Source organism: Ascaphus truei, chromosome 3 (genome assembly GCF_040206685.1).
Source record: "Ascaphus truei isolate aAscTru1 chromosome 3, aAscTru1.hap1, whole genome shotgun sequence".
Taxonomy (NCBI): Eukaryota; Metazoa; Chordata; class Amphibia; order Anura; family Ascaphidae; genus Ascaphus; species Ascaphus truei.
Genome location: NC_134485.1, coordinates 233821738 through 233847529, shown reverse-complemented (window position 1 = coordinate 233847529; position 25792 = coordinate 233821738). Strand labels below are relative to the sequence as shown.

The 25792-nt window shown below is 40.9% G+C and overlaps 1 protein-coding gene across 3 annotated transcripts; it reads left to right on the top strand.

Moving 5' to 3' along the window:
* The first annotated feature begins 613 nt into the window (after window positions 1-613).
* SLC5A7 (solute carrier family 5 member 7) lies at window positions 614-25792 on the top strand. Of its 3 annotated transcripts, none has more exons than XM_075590347.1 (9): window positions 614-643; window positions 2582-2813; window positions 4273-4386; window positions 8149-8304; window positions 12760-12908; window positions 13435-13578; window positions 15823-15976; window positions 21284-21501; window positions 22793-25792. In XM_075590347.1, the coding sequence occupies exons 2-9, from the start codon at window positions 2636-2638 to the stop codon at window positions 23420-23422; spliced, it is 1743 nt and encodes a 580-aa protein (XP_075446462.1). In that variant the 5' UTR covers window positions 614-643; window positions 2582-2635; the 3' UTR covers window positions 23423-25792. The 3 variants fall into 3 exon arrangements, with proteins under 3 accessions (XP_075446462.1, XP_075446461.1, XP_075446459.1); XM_075590346.1 differs by lacking the exon at window positions 614-643 and adding an exon at window positions 1447-1646; XM_075590344.1 differs by lacking the exon at window positions 614-643 and adding an exon at window positions 1447-1646 and having other exon boundaries at window positions 2547-2813; window positions 22793-25791.

The window sequence follows — 25792 nt, the reverse complement described above, 5'->3', positions numbered from 1 at the left end:
TTTATTAAGTGTCTCAATACTTTTAAGAGAATTGGGCTACAATAAGTGCAGTTGCAACCTCTCCCCTACATCTGTTTTCACCAATGCAAACAATCAATCAGTTGTATTTAGCAGCAGACCTGAAAACTGCAGCAGTGGGAGAACCATTGAGAAAAAAAAACCTTGTCCATCAATCAGATGGCAGAGGGCTTGTGCTGCAGTGCTTACGTGCGTCATTTAAAGTAGATTCATTAAAAGTCATGGAGGAGTGGAAATAGAAGTCCTGAGGTATGTTTTATTTTAAGCCTCTGATGCCCCTCCCTATTTTCATCCCCACCTCATCCTTTTCTTTATCTCTGTCATTCATCTGTTCCCTTCCCCCTATGATCCTCTGCCAGGCATTATTCATTCGTTCATCTCCACTTACTGCTACACGTTCTGACGTCCAACATCTGAGCTCTGACGAACTATCACCCTGCTTTATAAGGAATTTATGTGAATGAAATAAAGACCGGCATCAATGAGACCCCGTATCAATTGCAGAAAGAAAATAAGTACAAAGAACGAATGATAAAAAATATATAGCTTCAAAATTAGGGACTGCAATTGAGATTTGGGAGGAGGACAAAGCCATTGTGGGAACAGTCTGTAAACATCTCCACAGGTAAGAGGATAGGCTGCTTCATTGTAGGGAATGGCTGCACGACTGTTGCTTGGATGGATATTATGTAACATCTTGGCAGTATTGATGCATTAAGCTGGTGGCCCAGATGGGGTGGATATCTCCAAACAGAATACGAGGGATATCCACCCTTTCCCCAGAGATACAGGAGTAGGTGCACATCATGTCACCCCTGCAACTGAACACAGCCACCTCTCCTCCACCCACAGGAAGAAAGGATATTCACCTTTTTTACCCACATCTAAAGTAACCAAACACTTGCACCTCATCTTCTTTACACAGACACTAGAGACAGGTACAGATGTAGCAATGGTTATTGCTCACGCTGTCTCATTATGGTGTGATATCCTGTGATATTCTGCATTATCACTGCCATTGAATCACATGTAAACTCTGTAATTATTCTGTGTTTTAACACGCTATTCAGCGTTATCAGTAGGTAAAATAAAACTTGCCCTATCTGTACTCCTCACATACTGTATGACTTCCAACAGGGAAATTAGGGACAGGGCAGTTTAATTGTGATTGGAGGTTTAGTACCAATTCTATGTCAATTTATAGATGTATGTTAATAGATGAATTAGCTTGGAAAATATCATGACTTGAGGTAGTATGCGCTTTTTGTGTATGGTACAAATTTATAAATACAAACAGAGACACGTAGTATATATATAATTAAATCAAATAGCCTTAGCTATTAGGTGTTGTGACAGCCCTTGCATGGTTTGACTGCGCCTTTAAAGAGAGGGAAGCAGAGTGCTGGTTCTCTGTGGGTGGATTCTCTTTCTACTTCAATGGAAGTGGAATCGAGAGCTGAGAAGCAGCAGGGAAACTGTGCGCCTGCCTCTAAAGAAGAGGGTGTGCAGAGCTTGCAGTGACGGCTCAGGGGAGAGTGCCTGTAGTATGATCTGGATGCAGCAGAAGCAGGTGGACGGTGTTATTATTTGCAAGAGCCCTTTAATCTCCTGCCAAATCTGTGTCTGATGTGAGTACATTACTTCATTTGAACTAACTGAAGATGCAGCTTTGTTACAAAAGCAATGTGCCTGGGAAACTCAGGAGATACTGACAGCAGGTACAACTTTTATAGTTGTCACAGCCAGTGGATAGAGTTAGTGTCAGTTAATAGTGTGAACGGTTTTTGTAACACTGCACATAGTTGATGCTTTAATTACTGTATTTGTGTTGATGTAACCCTTGCATTGCAAAAAACGCTTCTAAAAGCTGTAACTTGCATGGCATGGGGTTTCCGTATCAGACACAAATGACACACCCTGACAGTACAAAGCATCTCACAAGGGAACAGCATGGATCACCATCTTCTGGTGCCAGATCTTGTGAACACAGGGGATTCCTTTTTTTTTTAATCTTTCACTTGAAAATTAGGAAATATAAAAGATCATCCAACCTGATGTGATAAAATCAGACAGGTATATTACATTGTGCTGCGAGTAAGAGGCAGGTTGATGGATTCCAGTTAGAAGTTGAGTTGAAGATACACATCTGTATTCGGCTTCAGCAATCAGCATGCCATGTACAGGTGGTTGCTTTGTTTTGTTTTTATTAGTATCTGCAGAGATTATCCAAATTTGTGTTTCGTGGGCTGTTAACCCTACGTTGCCAGAGGTTATACCCCATTTGTTGTGAAGGGGCTAACCATATGTTTTGTTAAAAGAGTGTGTGTGTGTGTGTGTGTGTGTGTGTGTGTGTGTGTGTGTGTGTGTGTGTGTGTGTGTGTGTGTGTGTGTGTGTGTGTGTGTGTGTGTGTGTGTGTGTGTGTGTGTTTACACACACACACACACACACACACACGCTAAATTAACATGGTGACCAAAAGAAGCACATGTCTAAAACCTTAAATGTACATGGGTCTGTCCCCTGATAGGAATCCATGCATGAAGCTTTCTTTGACGTCCCTAGAGTACCTGATGAAATAGTCACACAGTCACCCGGTCTGATCTCTGGGAGAAGAAGATGGCTTTCAACGTGGAGGGGCTAGTGGCTATCATCATTTTCTACCTGGCTATTCTTTTCGTGGGTATCTGGGCTGCTTGGAGAACCAAAAACTCTCGTGGAGATGGAGATCCTCGAGAAGGGATTATTGTGGGCGGCAGAGATATAGGGCTGCTCGTAGGCGCATTTACTATGACTGGTAAGCAGGGCTGCAGGAAGTATTTTTTGGGTGGGGTTGCTGTACATACGGAAACAGTAACACACACACATTACTATAATATACAAATGTATAAACCCATGTGGAAGGGGGTGGGGGGGCGGGTAGCAGCACCCCCGCACCCTTAGCTCCAGCCCCCATGCTGGTAAATGCTAACAACAGGTAGAGACTAATAATCCCCCTCTTTAAACTTGGGAAACAAATGCACTGCATGTCTAGCATACAGTATGTACTGCAGATACAATATTTAATTGATTGCCGTATTTAGAGCTTGATTTATCAATTTATGTATGTGATTGGTTTGAAAATGTTACAGTATACGAAAAAGGTTCACATTGGGAAAATATATGAGCCATACAAAAGGAAGGCACTGTGCATTTGTATATAAATGTTTTTTTTTTTTATATTAGAATAAAATATCAACAGCAAATGGTAGATAGTTGAGCTTGGTTCAGTTATCCAGGGTAAAAAAAAACCAGTGATTTATTTACCCTATTTCTTTTTCTTCTCTAAATTTAAAAACATAATTTTGGGGAATAAAGAATAGTGTATAGCTATATGAAGCAAATACTATATTTGTAATTATTTCATATTGTTTATCGAATTAGTTTTTCTTGTACTGTACTTGTTTTCTTTAACATGGGTAGTTTGTGTATCATAGTAAACATAAAAAACATATACTTCGTTTCATTTGTTCTTTCCATCTTTGTCTTTTTTGTTGTTTTCTCTATTCAATTTACTTCCTTCATTTCTTCCTTTATTACTTTTCTATGTCCCAGTCTTTCTTTTTAGCATCAGAGAAAATGTATGTTTGCATTTCTGGCTTGAGAAATTGTTTTAATCTGACACATTTTCCCATATTTACACGTTAATGATAAAAGAAATAGCTGACTGGCTCACTGTTTCTGTAACCAATCTGTCATTAGCTTTGTTTAAAAGTAACATTGCTTGTTATACATTTGACTTTCGAGTAGACTATTAACCAATCTCTTAAGCATAGAAAACTATTGGATTGTTTATAGCCATGAGAGTCAAGCAAATGTGTCTTCATTTTGAACTTTTGAGTTGTTTATTTGCCAAATACTTATAATGTATCATATTAAAAAATGTGCATATTTTTGCTACTGCACTGTACATTATGACATGTAATCAAGTAAAAAAAAAGCATGTAAATCAGTATTTATTTATTTCTAGTTATGTTAGGAAAGACATTGGCGGTGCTCTGTTAGTGATTTCACCGCCTGTATTACTGCATATCTTTGGCTGTGGGCATTATCATCATTATTATTGTTTATTTGTAATGATAACATATTCCGCACCGCGGTACAATGGAGCGACAGAGATTTGATCGTTACATATTTGCATTGTGATTTATGTCCCAGACGATGGTTGTTTCTTGCAGTTTTTTTTTTCCAATTTAATTTGCAATTTCATTTTCTAGCGACCTGGGTTGGAGGAGGATACATCAATGGGACAGCAGAAGCAGTGTATGTTTCAGATTATGGCCTGGCTTGGGCACAGGCACCCATTGGCTATGCTCTCAGTCTGATTGTAGGTAAGGCGGAATTACATCTTGAACATCAATTTTTCTTCTCCGTCGAAACTACTGGTGGATATTCTCAATCAATTGAGAGTGAAGGAATACAAATAGAGGGGAGATGGAAAGGCTAATTTAATAACTGCGTATCACCAGTCCCAGCTCCTTTGAGAATGCAGCACTTACTTAAATAAGCTCTTGAAACCTTCAAGAGCTGTGTGCTGGTTTCTTTCAAACCTGCCCTGTAATTTTTGAAAGACGTAATGGCAATCTTATTGGCAAGAAATCAAAACGCAAATCCGATTAATTTGAATGTGTTTAACTGCATGGTTAATCTTTGTGACCAATGAGACTTCACAAATATTATTATTGTTCTGTAGTTCTGGAAATATTATTATTATCATTATTATCATTTTTCTGGAATTAAAAAGTGAGAGAAATACAAATGAATTGAAATACATTGTAACTGTGGTTTGAATATATATATATATATATACAGTGTTCGACAAACCTATACATTTGCTCGCCCCGGTCGAGTGGATTTAACCCCCGGGCGAGTAAATATTGGCCCAAGCAGCACACGTTTGGTACTAGGTGGCGAGTAGATTTTTTTGTGTGGCGAGTAGATTTTTTGGTGATTTGTCAACCACTGTATATATATATATATATATATATATAATATATATATATATATATATATATATATATATATATATAAGAAAATGGTAGTCAACGCTAACAAGAGTAAACAAAAGACAGCACTCGGTGGTAAATGAAAAATAAGACCTGTAATCAGATAAACAGCAGCACAAACAAGACCAACTTTTTGGTCCTCGTAGGGACCTTCCTCAGGGCAGAGTCCCTACGAGGTCTGAAACATTGGTCTTGTTTGTGCTGCTTTTTATCTGATTTCAGGTCTTATTTTTCATTTACCATCGAGTGCTGTCTTTTGTTTACTCTTGTTAGAGTTGACTACCATTTTCTTATTTATCCTCCCTCCCCCACAACTATTGGAAGAAAACTAATAAAAACTTAAGTTAAAAAAAAAGTAATACTCGTCCACAGGGTAGATTCGCGTCTAAACGTGGAAAAATAATGCAGATAATGTGCTACTTCCACTCACTGCACGGATGGCTCTGAGAGGAGAAATAGAAAGCCTAATAACTATGGGGTAGATCCTGAGAAGTGTGGTAAATAAGGACAAATAACGTTAAGTTACCAAATTAAGTAACGGACATTATTTTCCCTTCATTTAATACGGATCCTCAAAGCTAAACATATGCAAAAATAAAGTCTGTTAACCAAACCACCATTGTTACAGTATGTTACCTGCGTTTTCAAATACACTGCACACATTGGTCAAGCTTTAATTAATATTTCATTTATATTTATGTACAATTAAAATAAATGAAGGATGTCCATGATTCATTAAATGTAATTGTACATTAATATAAATTAATATTGTTGAGGTATGTATGAATGTATATTATTGTACACGTATACATTTTTACATTATATACCATATTAGTTCATGCAAATACTGTATATCATTTTAATCACTAAAAACCATGATATAATTTATTATGTGTTTCAGACTTTTATATGATCCATAATGAGGGGCGGAATGGAAGTGAAATGTGAGTCGGGCATTTCACTTACCTACCGGCCCTCCTCTCGCGGCATCGATGGAAGAGGGATGCTCTCTTAGAGAGGCCACACATTCTCCCCACAGAAATCAGTTTCATTGCTGTGGGGAAGAGCGCTGGGCCTCTGTAACTGTGATGAATAGTGCAGCAGTGGCCCACATTGGGCATGCAGGCATGCTGTGGTCCAGTGGTGCGGGCATGCTGTGGCACATCCCAATGGACCCACTGGCCCACCGGCCATTTGTCCAGTGTCCCGATGTCCAAACCCGTCCCTGTCCATAATATATATTTTTGTAATGTTTTTATAATGAAAGGGTTAAGACCCATACTCATTACATTGCTTTTAGGCTATTCCAAGAAATAACTCAATGATAATCAGGGCCTGGATGTGAGTAGCGGCCGCTTTTAGAAGGCGCTAAATATCGTAGCCTTGTTATCATCTGCTAACATTAACAGAGGTCTACAGGGTTGTAGCTATAGCCCGGGCAGCCCAGACACAGCCTGTGGTCCCACGCACTTAGGGTCCCACTCTCTCCCTTTGTCGGCAACCCTGTTGACCATCTCTCTCTCTTGTACCCCAGATAGAGGCAGGCGGGGGAGATAATAGTATGCGGTGGTGTGGCGAGACGCCAGAGTGATGCGCTCCTCCCTGGCTGTTCTGCTCTGTCTCCATGCAACTCCTAAGGCTAAGGCCCTGGTAACTCAGCTGCAACACGCGCCCGCGATAAAGGCGGCGCATGCAGCCGATTACCTGGTCTGCAGGGAGCTGCAGGAAGAGAGACCGGGGGGGGGGGGGCTTGGCGGGGGAGTGACGGGGGTGCGGCCCTGACTTCACCTGGCAGGTTCGCCCTCATTGGCTGAACCGCCGGGGGGCGTGCCGTATCGCTCGACGCGAGTCCTGCTCTCAATTCTTTTGAGAGCAGGAGCAGCTCTTGCCTCAGCGCTGCCCCCCCCCTCGCAGCGGGCCCGGCGCCATTGAGGGGAGGGCTCTCATCCGTGCAGCGTCTGCTATGTAGGCAGCTGGGTCAAGCCCTAACTCCTCTGCCAGCTGCTACTCTGCTTCACTCTGGTGGCCCTCCTCAGCCACCGGCGCATACCATCATCTCCCCCTGCCTGCCTCTATCACCACCCTGTCCCACAGGTAGGCATGGAGGAAGAGGGGGAGAGAACTGGAGGAGGGGGAGAGAGCTGGAGATGGGGGAGAGAGATGATGAGGGATGATGATGAGGAGGAGAGAGAGCTGAGGACAGATGTTGAGGAGAGATATCCTCCAATTTAAATCGATGCAAATTTTTCTCCTGAATCTACGGAATACGTTTACTTATAATTGCGCCCTGAAAAAAATCTTGCCCGGGGCCCGGGCATGTCTAGCTACACTACTGGGTCAGAGGATCTCCGTTGTTAGGTAAACTGCTCATTACCATATGATTTGCATATGAGTCCATTCAAATTTAAGGGTCCATTATTTTTAAGCAAAATGAAAGGACATCGTTATGCTAAGCACTTTTGGGGCTATGCGTTACAGAAATGGAAACGTTCAATTGAACGTTAAAAAATTTGCAACCTTCTGAGGATCTATCACTATGTTGTTAGAGCTAACATCCGCAATATAGAAAGAAAACGACCGCATTCCGCTCTGGATTCATGGGCACAAGCCAGAGGAAGTGACCCTTTTATCAGTAGCCCCCCTTGAGCTTTTACTGTATTGATACGTCCATACATGTTATTACCTTGTTCTCTGCGCACATTCTCTGCATCTACCCTGTGAATGAGTATTACTTTGACTTCTTTTCTGTTACATGTTTGTATTATAATTATTATTGTGTAAAGGGTCTTGTGACATAAATCACTGTCTGAAATCAATATCTGTATTATAAAGTACTGCTTGAAATAAGATTTTTTTTAAAACATATAAAGTATTATAGTAACTGGCTCTAGTGTGGGTCTTTCGTTTGGGTGCTGAGGTCAACCCACATTTTTTCTGTGTAGTAATTCAAGGATCTCTGTTTATCTTTGTTTTCACCTGACAAATACATGGTGGATATAATTTCCCCTAAAAAAAAATACGGATGTTTAAGAATCCTTTGATTTTCTGTGCTTTTATTGTAGTTACTGTTCATACTTATTGTTTCAGGTGGTCTATTCTTTGCCAAGCCCATGCGATCAAGGGGCTATGTAACCATGCTGGACCCATTCCAACAGATCTATGGAAAGCGAATGGGAGGGATGCTCTTTGTGCCTGCTCTTATGGGGGAGATGTTCTGGGCTGCTGCAATACTCTCTGCTCTAGGTAAGGCTTTTATAGAATATAACCCATCAGGGATGTCAATTTACTTTCTCTTTTTAAGGAACGTACTCAGTCAACAACAAAATGCTGTCTTTTGTATAAATATTGACTGTATATATTTCACACACTTGTTTCCATTCCCAAAGTATTCAAGTCTTGAATATTGTTTCACTGTATTGCATAAAAAAACACTGTTTAAACGTTTCCTTATACAGCATGTGTTCTGTCTGTTAGTAGATAAACTCTGTGCAATATATGTCAAGTTCAGGTAATGTCCAACTAGGTCTATGGAATGAGTCACCCAAATGAATAATATAACCACTCCTTCAAGAACTCACTGTTACAAGCAAGACAACATTGGAGCAAAATACTGTCCTTTTACACTTTAATGCTAAGGGGCTAGATGAACTAGGAGGAATTTTTATCAGCTGATATGCTGTAGGTTCAGAAGAGCTGACCATGTTAATAATAATTTTATGTGTGACATCATGGTAAGAGGCTCTTTAGTGCTTGAAATGAAGCTTTGTTTCTTATATGTAACTTACATAGTTATATATTTCAATGAATAAACATTACATTACATGTTTTGTGTACCTGGTAAGTGGGAGTGCACCTTTGAAATGCTGAAAGAAGTAGAAACTGTCTACTAAGAGATGATGTCAACATCATGTCTGTATGGAGTATAATGAATGAGGCAGATTGCTTACTGCTGTTAGGGAATTTGGCATGAATATCAATTCAGAGATAGTAAGGTCATTTCTGTGTAAGACTTCACAGTATTTTTTTTCTGCCCTGAAAAAACTTCTACATTTGTGGTCAAACTAAGTCAATATGAACATATACATTCTCATTTATCGTTTTCGGAAATATTGGCAGTGACAAAAACACCTCATATGTAGCGCATATACTGTAGGACTATTTCCACGCGTTGTCATTTCTTAACCTCCCCCCAAAATCTTTCCTCCTTTTCCATTAAACCAACCCTTTTCTTTCCCTCGCGGAACAAACTATCAAGGTTTGTCCCAGCAATGATATGACTTGAGCCCATGACATTCTCATTATTTATTAGGTTGATGGTAGTGAGGTTGCTTGTTGTTATACTACGGTCATGCAGAGAGAACGGATGAAGCTTTCACCATAGGTGAGGCTCTCCCGATTGGAGAGAAATCCCCCAATTGATAAAATGTAAAGAGAAACAAAAATCAAGCAGTGCAGATTAACATTTTAAATGTTTATTATTTGGTTTCTGAGAGTTTCCTCTGATTTGATCCCTAGTGTGCCCACCAATTAAACAAATCTAAATGTGTTTTGTTCCCGTTACCCCTATAGGAAAGCCACTTCGATTTGATTCAAGTGATCTTGCCCTGTGTAGTCTGGTTTGCTGTCAAGTATTCCCTTGCTTGAGGGCAGTCTTAATTTGTTCTAATAAACACAATTCACTGTTATTTCCAGCTGTGATCTGATTAGATGTGAAGCCGTGGGAAGCTGTTTACTTTCACCTTTTTAGGATACAGCTTTTCATAGTGATACATTATATCTGTGGTAAATATCTTTGGCTTTTTATCCGGGGGAGTGGGGACAAAGAGAAATTATATGACTCAATCAGAGAAGAAAAATATCCCTCAAAAGGAATTCATCATATGTGTGAAGCTTTGCAACATTCAGATTACTACCTATTTACGCTGCTCCTCCTACATTTTTAAACACATGTACAGATCTTCTCCTCTTTCCATAATGTATCAACCTATTCTCCCTCCTCATGGCTCCCAGAAATGTAGACATAAGCTACAACTTTAATTCTCTGGGTCTTGAGGATTGGGAAGAGATATGGAAAGCTGCAACTGAGCACTCAATCTGCATGATAATCAAATATAATACCTATAAATTACTTGAAAGGTGGTACCTACAGTGTGTGGCTCAGTGAGTAAAGACACTGGCTCTTATTCTGTAAGGTGTTATACGCGCAGATGACGTGCTATTACATAAAAAGTCCCTTTAACTTGAATTGGGATTTTCATGTGATAGCACGTCATCTGCGCTTATCACACTTTACAGAATAAGTGCCACTGACTGTAAACAGTGACACTGAGTTTGAAACAGGGGAACCTGGTTCAATTCCCCGTGTCAGCTCCTTGTGACCTGGGGCAAGTCACTTTTTCTCCTAGTCCCCAGGCACCAAAATCATAGATTGTAATCTCATCTGGGCAGGGACTGTGTCTGTAAAAATCCTATGTACACAGCTGCGTACCGTGCACTGTACTGTAATAACTGTTTATGAGGTTGCCAACCTGCCACATTGCTCACATGTGGCTGCATCGCCACAAGTTCTCTCTATTATGGACCCAAGTCCACATCTTACATAAAAACTTTTTGGCCTACACCTAAACTGCCCATAATATCCCTTTTAAGTAAACTGATACTAGAGGTGCACACACTCGTGTCAAACTTGTGCTGGCGTCATCTAGGCCTAAGGTTGTTAATCCCCTCTATTGTGGCATTTGAGGATCTCCTCACGCTGCCCCTGACAGAGCTGGCCCTGATCCCTGCGTCACACATAGTGATGTCAGATAGACCGTAGACAGTGTTTTTGACTGAAACCTCTGAGGTCCATATTTATTAAGCATCTCTATTCCATAATACACCTTCCCACGTCAGAAAACACTTTAAGGTCAAGCCATAGCGCAGGCACGCGCGATGGAGCGCATGGTGTCGCGTGGCAGAGGCGATCCGTGGCCTGCGGGATGGGGAGGGGGAGTTGAGATGGGCAGGCTTGTTGGAGGCGTGCCCATAACGTAACGTGAGCCCTCATTGGCTGAACCACTCACATGACCCGGCCGTCGTGTGACAAAATCAAATAATTTTTTTCTGCCCAGGAATCGCATGCACGGTTGCGTTTCTGCGCGCGCAGTCGCACGCTCTATGGTCTTCCTCATTGAGGTACGGCCTTTTGTTTGCATCGCATGGACTATGGACGCGGCCTAAGACTCATTCAGTTAAATGGCCTCCTGGCAGCACAAGGCATTTTCTGGAATAGAACCAGTTGGTTACAGCTTTGATGATAATGTAAAACCAGAGATACTTTAACTCCTTTTCCAATTCTATATATAAATATATATTAACAATGTTTACTAATTGTCATTGATGTTCACTCTCTTTTTTTCTATACCTTTTCAGATGTGCAAAAAAGTAGTTGCTTTTAACATAGATTGTAATCCACTGGATGCATTAGTCCATTGTAATTCCCTTTTTTTAATGAGATCGTATAAGAGTTGGTAATACTGTACTGTAGGTTGTTGCTATTTTGTATCAAATGTATTTCTTTCTTTCAGTCACTACTCTCAGTTTTAGATTATTATTATTACTATTATGTTACAGTACACAAATATTTAGAAATAAAATGTCTATGAATTAGAATTATTGTAAACCAACATAGTCCATCACTTACACTCTAACATGGATTTCTTCAGTTCTGAGATTATTTGCAGTGTTAATCTATTTAGTATAGACTTTCTTCAAACCTAACCTAATACAATAATTATTTATTACCTGTTAATAGAAAGTAAAGGAAGTACGTATTGCAAACAAAAACAGATTTACAACGTTCATCAAATTAAAAAATCCTTTGATAGCAATTGACACAATTGAGAAGTAACAATGTATTTTAGTGCTTCCTATAGATATTGGATTATTGAGCATTTAGAGAAGACAACCGTATCTATGGGGCTTATGCAGAGAGGATAGAGAAGGGAAATAGCACCATATTTTGGAGAAAATACTTCCCAGAGAAGCTTCTCCTGCAGAGAACATGGAGAGATTCATAAAATTCTCCACAGCAGGTTTCTTTACTTTAAAAATTGCCAAACACGTGGAGAGATTGGTAAATTCGCCATGTTAAAATAGGGTGGTATGCAGGTAGCATAGATGCACTGCAACTCGCCATTCTGCCCTATATTATAGTGAGTTCAATCTAGCCAGAAAAACTTGGCAATTTTGAATCTCATCAGAAAAATTAGGTAACACAGCTTTCTGCATACGACCATAACTTGCTCCAATTCTGTGGCTATTTTCTTGCCGTTTTCACATTAAATAACGTTCCTCTCTGCATGAGGCCCTATGTGTTTCTCCCAAAGAAGTGTTTGTGATGTTGTTCTCTGCTTACAAAGAACTCACTACTTTCAGTTGTAAGATGATAGTAATAACTAAACATTAGGTAATACATACTGTATGATTCACTAGTAAATGTAATAGCGGTGATGCGTTATTGAGTATATACTATTATTTTTATCATTTATTTATAATCCACCAACATATAAAATGCACTATTTTTATTATTGAAAGTTTATTGCTCCAGGCTCATGTGCCACATAATCGAAAATACTGTACAGTATGTATATTTTTGCCCCTGAGAAACAACACGTAAAAGCATTGAAATTAAAATGTATCACATTTGCTCATTAGGTGCCACCATGAGTGTGATAGTGGATGCTAACATCAACATTTCAGTGATAGTTTCTGCCCTAATTGCCACTTTGTATACACTTGTTGGGGGGCTCTATGCTGTTGCCTACACTGATGTTCTTCAACTCTTCTGCATCTTTGTGGGTCTGGTGAGTATCTCTAATTATATCTTGCAAAACATAAACAAATAACACTTTTCTGATGTATAAATCAGCCAGTGTAGAAGTCAGAAAATTGATACCAATTGATGTACATAATTTAAAACCCATACCCAATTTGTATACTTTTTCAGTTACTTACACAGTTCATTTGTATTACACTTATGGATTTTGCATTATTAAAATGATGCAATTGCTGAACATTTTCCCCCTAACTCTTATAAAATATGCTGGCATAGCTGAACATTATGTTAGATACAATTATTAGAGCCAAACTAGATTATATATACTAGAATAGGAGAAAGACAAATATAACTTGATTTAAAAAAAAGTTACATTTTATTAAAGAAAATGTGTTCAAAGATTTTCATTGTCCAAGCATTTTGTGTGCTCCGTGTCTCCATCTAGAGTTTTTCACACCAATTAGTTTATCTAATGTTGTACTGTATGAAGCTGAAACAAAATGATGACGTGTATTAAAATGATTTAATACATGACCCTTTGTCTCATATTGCAGTGGGTCAGTGTACCTTTTGCATTGATTCATCCAGCAGTTACAGACATTAGCGTGACTGCTGTGAAAGAAGTCTACCAGGAGCCATGGCTAGGCAGTATACAGAGTGCCGATATCTGGTCATGGATTGACAGTTTCCTGTTACTGGTAGGCAATGCTTCACCCATTTAATACGTTCTTCAAAGCTGTGTATTTAATTGGTCAAGTTAGAAATGTCGAATTATTCTTTGAAGAATGAATACAGAATTTGTTGCACTAGAAATTACTCCGTAACTGCCTGTATCTAGACCACCTTTTCTTCTAAGTGTTATTTACTTGTGTTGCTGCTTCCATTATCATCCCTGTTGCTTTTTACTGGTTAAAATAAAAGTCTGCTTTGCAGCCAGTCTAATTTGGACAATTGTCAAAAGGATTTAAAAACACAGATTCAAAGCTCAAATTTAGCAGAGATGGACGACATTTCCTTGGATCAGTCTCAAATAGGTTGATTCGTCTTTTCTGGATTTTTTTTTTAATTATCCCTGACAATCCGCATGGCAGAGTAATAATCTGTGGCCGGATTTTCAACAATCCGATAACGGATTGTGGAATCCACGGATTGGATTCTTAAAAATCCCTCCCGATTGAATCCAATGCATTACAACTGCTAGAGTAATACGTACATTGTAGAAGGAATTATGAATGTTTTACTACTGTACATCATCTAGCTCTATTGCCAACTAGAAAACTTGACATTATTACAGTGACTGTATAAGAATAATTAGACAGTTTGCTTGTATATTGTAGATGTTGAATCTAAATATAACCTACAGTATCAAACAATATCTGTGCCCTTCGGCATGTGATGGGGAAAGCACACACAACTTAACACTAAATTTCACTCAAGAATTGGTTTTGGAAATCTCACTATAAAAATACATAGAGCATTCTTCTCACGGTTTTATTTAACAAATAATAAATTACAATACAAACTGTGTTTGAACATGTACAGCTTGTTTTTAGACATGCTATTAATTTTAAGCATATTTTAATGAGATATGATGTTGCAACTGTAAGTACCAATGAGTACAAATACGTAATATTTTTATGAACGTCCAGTGTCCATTCTTTTTATTGCTCATGAGATTTATGTTTGCCTTCTGTGTTGAAAGGGCCGGCAAACATGCATTGTGTTGCTTCTGTAGCTTTTTCATCAGCAATATAGGTAACGGAGCTTTCCATCCTGTTGCATTTTTATACTCATTTTATATCAATATCAAGTTATATTTTCAGTTTTTATAACATGGTGAAAACATCCTTTTATATATAGTAGTTTAACTTTTGAGATGCATGTACAGTACGTATGTATATCTTTGTTTATATAGCGCGGACAGTGTACTCGGCGCCTTACAAAGATAATACAGTACAGGGAATTATAATTATACGATAAGCGCAGCAAAGTCAGACAGCAGGAAAGGAGATCCCTGTCCCGGAGAACTTACAATCTAAGTGATATGTTGGGAGACTTACAGAGACAGCAGGTGAGGGAAAAAGTCCAGTAGATGGCAGCGCTTGGCCCCCATGGTTGGTAGGAGTGACTGTGGGTGTGGGACAGTAGCCATGAGTGCAGGCTATTGGGATGCTTCTTTTGCAAGATGAGTTTTAAGGTTGGTTGGTATTAACTTAGAGGGGTTAACACTATTAGCATGGAAAGAGATGGAAGAGAGGCATGGGCAAGAGCTTGTGTGTACAGGCTGGGTCCAGGGATATGAGAGATATGAGAGATATTATTGAGGGGGGTAGAAGTTATTAGGAAAGAGGTGTGTAAATAGTTGGGCAGTGTATAGGCACAAGCTTAGGTGGAGGTAGGTGGGGAAGAGAACAGAAGCGTTTACGAAGGAGTGCTGAAACAGCAAACAGAAAACGCAATAGGGAGGGTATAATGAGATGCAGGGAGAGAGGAGGGAGGACAGAGTTCCCAGGTATTGGAGGAGATGAGGAGTAGGAGGTGAAAGAGCAGGTGTATAAATCAGGTCTGGCAGGGCAGTCTAGCACTGAAGATTAAGCAGTTTATAAACTGAGTCTATAGATGTGTACGAATTGTCAGAGCATTTAAAAAGTCAAATTTTCACAGTTGCAGAGTTGCTGTTGAAGGGCAGAGTCAAGTTCTTCTTGTAATCTTCACCTCCAATTCATCTCCATTATTAACTCCACAGACACTTCACAGATATTCCTGTTTTATGTATATGCTCATTAAGTATAGATTATTTGCACAGCTGTCTTCACAAAATATTGTAGAAATATCAAGTGTTCATGATCAAATAGGTTAAAAATGCCACTAGTAGCACTTGTGTAATCATTAAAAGAGCTGTTACCCAGGTGCAAGTATCTACTGAATATTTTTATTTGCAGGTACTGGGAGGTGTCCCTTGGCAGGCTTATTTCCAGCGGGTACTTTCTGCTTCTTCTGCTACCTACGCTCAAGTACTCTCCATCTTAGCTGCCTTTGGTTGTTTAGTGATGGCAATTCCCTCTGTGCTTATTGGCGCCATAGGAGCATCCACAAGTATGTGAAAACTGTGCCTGCTATTCACGTGGGCTCATACAGTATTACAAAAAATTGAATGGAGATAATGTTACAAATCAAATCTCATGTAACACATTTCTCCTGATTTCTCATTAGAACTCTTTTTTAATTCCATTGTAATTGTAAACATGAAACAAGCAAGAGATAACACTGGGCATGTTACATATGAAAATATACGTTTGCATAGAGCTGCCATTTCCATTCCAGCACAGTGCAAAATGCAAATCGGCGGAATCAAAAAGTCTAACTATCCTTGTAACCAGGGCTCGACAAATTCAAAAATACACTCGCCTCCAAAAATGTCACTCTCACCCCCTCATTTTACCTCCTCACAAATGCTATCGGTGGCGTGGTGCGGCGTCTCCTGGCATTCTCCTGACTTTTCCCCAGCAACTTCCGTGTCTCCGCTGCTGCTCCCGTAAAGATGGGTGTGCGGCGTCAAATGATGCTGCATTGCCGTGACAACAAGATGCTAAGTGATGTCACGACGTCAAGTTGCCATGACAACTTGACACAGCATGATGTCACTTAACGTTTGATGTCATGGCAAAACAGCCTCATTTGACGCCACGTGGCCATTTTCACGAAAGCTGCAGGAGAATGCTGTGAATTGAAGGGAGAGAAGTAGGAGAATGCCGGGAGAAGCTACATCACGCCGCCAGTAACTCTCACCAGCGGGTGAAATGCAGTCTCCTCAGGCAGGGGGCGAGTGCATTTGTCGAGCCCTGCTTGTAACTATGTCTGCTGGTCACATCAAAGATTTAGCATGGACATTTAACAATTCTTTCTCAAAATTTATTAGACAGATTGTAAAGTGTTTAATATGTGTTAGCATTTGGATAAATATAGAAAAATATGTAAAAATGTTCAAAACAATTCCAAAGAGAAAGTAGTTTGTTTACTCGGATCAGCAACATAGTCCTCCTGCTTTTCACCTACAGATGTAGCAGACGTTATAGCCCCCATTAACATGAGTTAAATCACAAAATAATATGTTAAATAAAACGTGTGTTATTTCCTTAACACTTGTTTTCAATAGTACTTACATTGCGTAACGGGTGCAATAATGTCTGCTACATCTGTAAAGTATATTTAAAAGAGGTATACATTGAACTTCTAATGTACCTAGGATTTCACATAACGTGCAACAATCCATAGATCACTTGAAGATACAAGGTTACTAAATTATTAAGCAGCAAAGTCTAACACTGGACATACATCACTGCTAAAGAAACTCTGTCTTCAATCATATCAAAATCACACCTTCCTAAACCACCATTCCTACTGTTATCAATTGTCATAAATAACAACACTGAATGAGTAAGTTGCACAGCAGGGACATGCAGAACACTGAATGAGTAAGTTGCACAGCAGAAAGATACAGAACACTGAATGAGTAGGTTGCACAGCAGAGACATGCAGAACACTGAATGAGTAGGTTGCACAGCAGAAACATGCAGAACACTGAATGAATAGTTTGCACAGCAGAGATATGCAGAACACTGAATGAGTATGTTGCACAGCAGAAACATGCAGAACACTGAATGAGTAGGTTGCACAGCAGAGACATACAGAACACTGAATAAGTATGTTGCACAGCAGAAACATGCAGAACACTGAATGAGTAGGTTGCACAGCAGAAACATGCAGAACACTGAATGAGTAGGTTGCCCAGCAGAAACATGCAGAACACTGAATGAGTAGGTTGCCCAGCAGAAACATGCAGAACACTGAATGAGTAGGTTGCCCAGCAGAAACATGCAGAACACTGAATGAGTAGGGTGCACAGCAGAGAGATACAGAACACTGAATGAGTAGGTTGCACCTCAGAGACATGCAGAACATTGAATGAGTAGGTTGCACAGCAGAAACATGCAGAACACTGAATGAGTAGATTGCACAGCAGAGACATGCAGAACACTAAATGGGTAGGTTGCACAGCAGAGACATGCAGAACACTGAATGAGTAGGTTGCACAGCAGAAACAGGCAGAACACTGAATGAGTAGGTTGCACAGCCTATTTTGGACCAGTGTCGAACTGATTGGCCGGCAAAGCCGGCTGATCAGATGAAAAAAAATACTCGTTGGTGATCCAACGGGTACAAAGAAAATCCGGTGAAACTAAAATATAAAATAAAACTTGTCAAAGTGCACTGTAAAATAAATAACGTGCACTAAATTAGGGAGGTGAGTTTAAATAAATCCAAGTTAGGGGACACCAAGCAGAGCACTCCATCCAGAAATATGCAGAAAACTGAATGAGTAGGTTGCACAGCAGAGATATGCAGAACGCTGAATGAGTAGGTTGCACAGAAGAGACATGCAGAACACAATGAGTAGGTTGCACAGCAGAGACATGCAGATTACTGAATGAGTAGGTTGCACAGCAGGGACATGCAGAACACTGGAAGAGCAGGTTGCACAGCAGAGAGATGTAAAATGCTGATTGAGTAGGTTGCACAGCAGAGACAAGCAGAACACTGAATGAGTAGGTTGCACAGCAGAGACATGCAGAACACTGAATGAGTAGGTTGCACAGCAGAGACATGCAGAAAACTGAATGAGTAGGTTGCACAGCAGAAACATGCAGAATACTGTACAGTATGAGTATCTTGCACAGCAGAGACATGCAGAAAACTGAATGAGTAGGTTGCACAGCAGAGACATGCAGATTACTGAATGAGTATGTTGCACAGCAGGGACATGCAGAACACTGAAAGAGCAGGTTGCACAGCAGAGAGATGTAAAATGCTGATTGAGTAGGTTGCACAGCAGAGACATGCAGAACACTGAATGAGCAGGTTGCACAGCAGAAAGATGGAGAACACTAAATGAATAGTTTGCACAGCAGAGATATGCAGAACACTGAATGAGTAGGTTGCACAGCAGAGATATGCAGAACACTGAATGAGTAGGTTGCACAGCAGAGACATGCAGAACACTGAATGAGTAGTTTGTACAGCAGAGACATGCAGACCACTGAATGAGTAGGTGGCACAGCAGAGACATGCAGAACACTGAATGAGTAGGTTGCAGAGCAGAGAGATGCAGAACACTGAACGAGTAGGTTGCACAGCAGAGGTATGCAGAACAATGAAGGAGTATGTTGCACACCAGAGAGGTGCAGAACACTGAATGAGTAGGTTGCACAGCAGAGACATGCAGAACACTGAATGAGTAGGTTGTACAGTAGAGACATGCAGAATTCTGAATGAGTAGGTTGCACAGCAGAGGGATGCAGAACAATGAATGAGTAGGTTGTACAGCACAGGGGTGCAGAACACTGAATGAGTAGGTTGCACAGCAGAGGGATGCAGAACACTGAATGAGTAGGTTGCACAGCAGAGGGATGCAGAACACTGAATGAGTAAGTTGCACGGCAGAGAGATACAGAACACTGATGAGTAGGTTGCACAGCAGAGGGATGCAGAACACTGAATGAGTAGGTTGTACAGCAGAGAGATGCAGAACACTGAATGAGTAGGTTGCACAGCAGAGACATGCAGAACACTGAATGAGTAGGTTGCACAGCAGAGACATGCAGAACACTGTGTAGCCCTTTTTCCTCAGTACCAGGGAAGGAACTACCAATGCTGCTATTACCTGTTGGCAACCAGGAGTCCTAAGCCTCTGTCACTGGGAGCCTGGGGTTATTCCGGTTCATCTTGGTGCAGCACCTCCACCTGCAAGGGATCCCTACGTGGTGGGATAAGCCCCTTACAGGAACAATACCAATAATACACACACTCAGGTATATAATAATAACAACCTTTACTGAACACACTATAACAGTACCCTGTACCACACAGTATAATAGGCCAAGCCCCGTAGCACCAATGAGTGTCCCCAAAGTACATAGGGTGCTATGTACACTGATGTCCTTTTCCCCCAATATCAGGACCCACCCAAAAGTGTAGGAGATAGTGCTAACCCTTGGAGTGTTGGTGCACGTAGTTGAGGTACCTGCCGAGTACTCCAGTACTCGGTGCGGCCGACTTAGCAACAGGAATCCGCTGATACAGCAACGTTGTCATCCACGATGGTGTCCGCCTCTGCATTGTGTGATCTCCGTTAGGAGTGTCTCACCTTTAAGAGCCTCTCTCAATACAGGTGATCTGGTCCCAGACCACCAGCCACAATCACCGCGTGGCGTCTCACGGTGATATAACCTAACTATAGGCAGCTACTGGGGAATGTCCCTAACTATGGGCTTCCCTGTAGCAGCCTCAATCTATTGGTGAGTTGGGGGCCCAGCTGGGGCTTAAAGGGGTTGATCTGGCCTAATCTGGGTGCCACTGACACTCAGACCCTACCATCCTCTTCTGCATCCCTGCTCCAACTGGCGTTGCTCTCCTAGCACACAAAATTGTATCTTGCTGAAGGGCAACCTTGCAGCCCTATTCGCTGTTGCGCGTCATGTTGTCTTTGCCCCAGGGGCTGCTGGGACTTGTAGTTCACATGTCGGTGCTTTGGCTGAAATGGCCACCGCTGCTGGGTCTCCTGCGCATGCGCAGGGTGTAGTAAGATGGCCGCCGCACTTGATGCAACTTCTTCTGCGCATGCGCGGCATAAAACAAGATGGCGATGCCCTGTCCGGGGTCCCGCCGAGGAGCACTGTCGCCCCGGTCGCCCCTGCAGTAGCCTCTCATCCCCTGCACCCGCAACGGAGGTAGGGTAAGGGGACCTGGCTACAACTGAATGAGTAGGTTGCATAGCAGAGTGATGCAGGACACAATGAGTAGGTTGCACAGCAGAGAAATGCAGAACTCTGAATGAGTTGGTTGCACAGCAGAGACATGCAGTGCACTGTGAGTAAGTTGCACAGCAGAGACATGCAGAACTCTGAATGAGTAAGTGCACAGCAGAGACATGCAGAACTCTAAATGAGTAGGTTGCACAGCAGAGACATGCAGAACATGGCAGCAAACATAAGAAAACCATAAAAGTCCATTATTTGGTATAAATTACCTTGATTGTTTTATTGACATATATATTGAACACAGAGTTATTACGTTATTTACATTCTAATGACAGTTTTTATTAATTGGGCTTAAGCCTGTTATAACAAGGTCATCTTTCTGCTGATACCCTGGCACATACAATGATCTTTTAAACATACTGTAATTAGCTCAAACCTGGGATGCTTGTTACAATACCTTGGACTTAGAGTACAATATTTTTTTCACTATGATTTCAAACTAAACTCTAGAATGTGAAGCCATGAGTGGGTGGAACTGATTACTAGCATGCAACAGGTCAGTTACTAAAATCTGGTATGTTTTCAGATTGGAACCAGACTACATATGGTTCACCAGGTCCGCAGACCAGGCATGAAGCAGATATGATTTTACCCATTGTACTGCAGTACCTGTGTCCTCCTTACATTTCTTTCTTCGGCCTTGGTGCTGTATCTGCTGCTGTGATGTCATCAGCTGACTCTTCCATCTTATCAGCCAGTTCCATGTTTGCACGGAATATTTATCAGCTCTCATTCAGACAAAATGTAAGTTTTCTTGAAATAATGTTAATTTGTGGGTTTGATACACACTACTATTCTAGTAGCTTTGATAACTTTGCTGCTATCTCAAACTGTGTGGCATGTTCCTGCCGAACTGTTTGTCATATGTGTTATCACGGTATTCAGAAACAATCGAAACCATCTCAAACCATGAGGTAGGAAAATGCTAATACTGCCCGGGTCTGGGGACCCCCTGCTTCCCAAATTACAGGCCCTGGTATAGGGTGCCGGTATCTTCTATGCGTTTAAATGTCCCGGTCACATGACGCAGGATATTTAAACATTGCAAAGGGATACCGGTACCCCATAACGAGGCCTGTATCTCGGGATGCTAGGGGTCCCTGGACCTGAAATCAATGCGGTTCAGCTGCGAAGACCCCCTGCTCTCTATACTAGTATTCAAATAAAAATAAACTTCATTACCTTAGTGGCTAGCCACTAAGGCAATGTAGTGGTTAAACGTTAGTACCCTGTTTATTGGGGCAGAGGGGGTGGATGAAGGGGTTAGTTGCCCAAGGGTGGGTGTTTAGGCCTGCCGTGTAAGTTGCGGGAGGAGTTAAACCCTTCACTACCATAGCGGTTGGAACGGCTATGGTAATGATGGGGTAACCACTTCTGCTACCCACCCGAGAGGCCTAACTAGGCACCCTTGGCGTACCTACTCCCCTTCACCAAATCCCTCAACCCCCAAATAACATTAAAAAACACAACAACCCTACTACCCACCTCCTCTTCCGCCAACAGCCCCCTCCCCCCAACACATACAGTACAGTAATGAGCAAAATTACTTTTACCCAGATATGGATAACAGCTCATTTGCCCATTTGAAATAAAACATTATCCAGCCAGCATAAAGTAAATAAAACTTCTACTTACCCCTGCCAGGATAAAGGCCATCCTCATCACTGTCCTCTGCATCCATGTCCTCCGTGGTCTGGAGCAGTACAATAAAAAATACAAACTAATGGCCCCTAACCCCTTAAACACCATAGCAGTTAGTAACCGCTATAGTAATTAAGGGGTTAACCCCCTCCTCAGCTACCCACCTATGTGGTCTAACACCCTCCCTACGGTGACTACACCCACCCTCTAAGCATTGATTGGCACAGTGGTACATCATGCCCATATAATCTGGGCATGATGAGCTACTATGGCAGTCAATAGGCAACCTGAATTTTGTTTTAAAATAAATTCAGCACATATATATGCATGAATGATATGAGGCAATGTTGTATTTCTTTTCAAAATAAAACTTAAACCTGATAATATTCCACAGGCATCAGACAGGGAAATCGTCTGGGTCATGAGAATCACTATACTTCTATTTGGAGCAGCAGCAACAGCCATGGCACTACTGGCAAAGTCAGTGTATGGACTATGGTATCTCAGCTCTGATCTTGTCTACATTATCATCTTCCCTCAGCTACTCTGTGTCCTTTTTATCAAAGGAACCAACACTTATGGCTCCGTGGCAGGATATGTGCTCGGGCTATTACTAAGAATAAGTGGAGGAGAACCGTATCTATACCTACAAGCGTTTGTCTGCTACCCTGGCTGCTATCCAGATAAAAACAACATATATTTGCAAAGATTCCCTTTCAAAACTCTTTCCATGTTAACCTCCTTGTTATCAAATATAGCTGTTTCTTACTTAGCCAAGTACCTGTTTGAAAAGGGGTCATTACCACCAAAGTTAGACATCCTTGATGCTGTGGTGGCCAAAGACAGTGATGAAAATATGGACAAGGCAACTCTCGTGGAAAGTGACAATATTCTTTTGTCTGAGCTGGCCCCTGTGAAGCCAAGGCACAGCGTAACACATGCTGCAGCGTTCACCAATAAGGAGGCTATCAGTGACTTGGACTCAAGCCCAGAGTCCCCTGAGCCAGGAAACAAGAAGCTGTGACATAGCCATAACAAAACTGATGCTCTTACATACAAAGCAATGAAACTGTATACATTCACACACAAGGGTAAGCAGCGTTTTAGCCAAAATATGTGTTTTTACAAGACCACCGTCACTGCACAAGGCTTATTTGAACCCTTTCAGTGGTGAAGGCACTTAAAGCACATTGCTCTGCATTATGCACCTCCAACACTGATGGACGTTCAAGATACCTTATACCTCCTGTTGTGATGTCTTCATTAGTTGGCTTGATTTTTGTTAAAGAATTTAGCAATAAATGATATGCTCATCTTAGTAAATAGAAATAATATTAAAAGGAACACAGATCATTAGGAAGATAAATATAGTCCATTTTCAGTGGGAATTCAACACCACCTAAATCCCATACAGTTATATTACCTCTTGTGCAAATCACCTTGCTACACTATGAAGGAATACATTGCAACATTGTTACATGGTTTTTATTCTGCAAACATCCATCTCAATGAAAATGCACAGAAGAGCAATAGCCCTTTGGACGGGATTTCCAGGAAACATTAGCTCTTTCCTATTACTTTGATTATTTTTTATAATATGGTTTAATAACACCAGCAGTTTTGCACTATTCTTTTTGATATTATCAACAAAACAATCAGTTTAGAACGGCCCACATTTACATATGTATCCAATGTTATTGCAACATTTGGCGCACAGCAGTGAGACATACAGAACGCACCACAAGTTTAAATCAGCTGCGTGCCAGAAGAGGGTGAGGCTATCACGCCATTACACCAATGGGAGGATGCCAAGCATTGCAACAATATTGGCTATATCTGTATTTATTTTATAATACAAAAAGTACATCACTTCTTTTGGTTAAACGATAAAAAAACAGCTCCTGGTTATGTGCTTGCATAATTTTTGTTGCACAAATTGCCTGGAAGGAGCAGAGATTTTTTTTACTATGGGTCAGTGAAAGTAGTAACACCAATTTGTTGTGTTTTGTGATAGGAAACCAGGCAAAATTTACATCTATCTTAGACCACGTTCTGAAATTCAGTTATAGTATGTATTTGCCACTTCTTCCCTTATCTAGGGGGAAATTCACTAAGTTCTGATAAGGGGTATTGGAGTTTGATCCCGTGGTAAGTGCCATTCAATTCAACACCGTGGTACTATACCCCTTATCCAAGTCCTAAAATCCATTACTCATCTGCCTCCCTTGGAACGCACAGATAACCAAAACGCAGTATTTCACATCTATTACACAAGACAATCAACACGCTTAATAACATGAAAATATGAAAGGCAGTGTGGTTCAATCACAGTCAATAGCCACTATGCTTTAACTAATAAAAAGAGCCTTCTATATACCCAAGATGAAACTTGTATGCATTGATCAGAACATGGATGATGGAAGTCTCTCCAACAATGTCAACTCATTTAGACGTTTTTTCTATAAAAGTGTCCCATTAATGTTATTGTGACAGTCGTATGAGTCTCCCAATATACAGTGTCTAGGGCAACAGGGACACCTGATAAATTGTCCTATATGGTAATACAAGCCATTTATTATGCTAAAACAGATAACTTAGTAGGCTAATAAGCAGCTGTAGACCTCTAGAACAGTGATTAATATATATAGTGTAGGACTCTTTTACTTCTGCACATGATTACTTACAAAATGATAATCAGCATGTAGATTCTATCTCCTATAAGTAATGTAAGAGATTGGTCCATGACAAAAATACCAACACTGCAGATGCCAAAGAATGCAGGTGTTGGAGATAATTACACCATTCTGGGGCACAAAAATAAGTTAAGGAGCAAAAAGTAGGACAATATTGGACCTGGACAGGACATGTGATGATTATGCAGTGTTGTGGTCTTTTTACTGGTGGCACATTCAGTTCACATTGTCAGCCTACAGTGAATGAATGAGTGATAGCTCAGTGACTATGCTCATTGCTTAACTCATTATAGCCTACATTCACTAAGCTCCTTTAAATTGTAACAAATAATGTAACGTTACCTAAAATAAACACACGTTATTTCCCTGAGTTAATGCATTAGCGTCATTAGCTCATTAGCATAGGGGTTTACGTCACATTATTTTCGGATATTCTTGCATTATCTTCCAATATATATAAAACTGAAAATCGTGGTTTTGAGTGTCTGTAGACAATTTCATTGGTCCGTCGGTCCGCCCGCCCACGGCTCTCATTGGCCGGTGTGTCTCACCCCCCCACCCCCGTGTGTCCCAACCCTCAAGGCTCTCATTGGCCGGTGCGCTCTTACCCAGGGGTCCTCAACCCCCGGCCACCCTGCTGCCTGAGGTGAGGAAATGCTCCTTGGTGGTGGTGGCGCCGCCTGTTGCTGCTGCTGCTGGGA

What these genes read in the sequence shown, in the direction of transcription:
- SLC5A7 (XM_075590347.1), top strand. Translation starts at nt 2,636, where the DNA reads ATGGCTTTCAACGTGGAGGGGCTAGTGGCTATCATCATTTTCTACCTG. An exon ending in AGGCGCATTTACTATGACTG is followed by an intron (nt 2,814 to 4,272) that starts GTAAGCAGGGCT and finishes TTCATTTTCTAG; the next exon opens with CGACCTGGGTTGGAGGAGGA. An exon ending in TTGACAGTTTCCTGTTACTG is followed by an intron (nt 13,579 to 15,822) that starts GTAGGCAATGCT and finishes TTTTATTTGCAG; the next exon opens with GTACTGGGAGGTGTCCCTTG.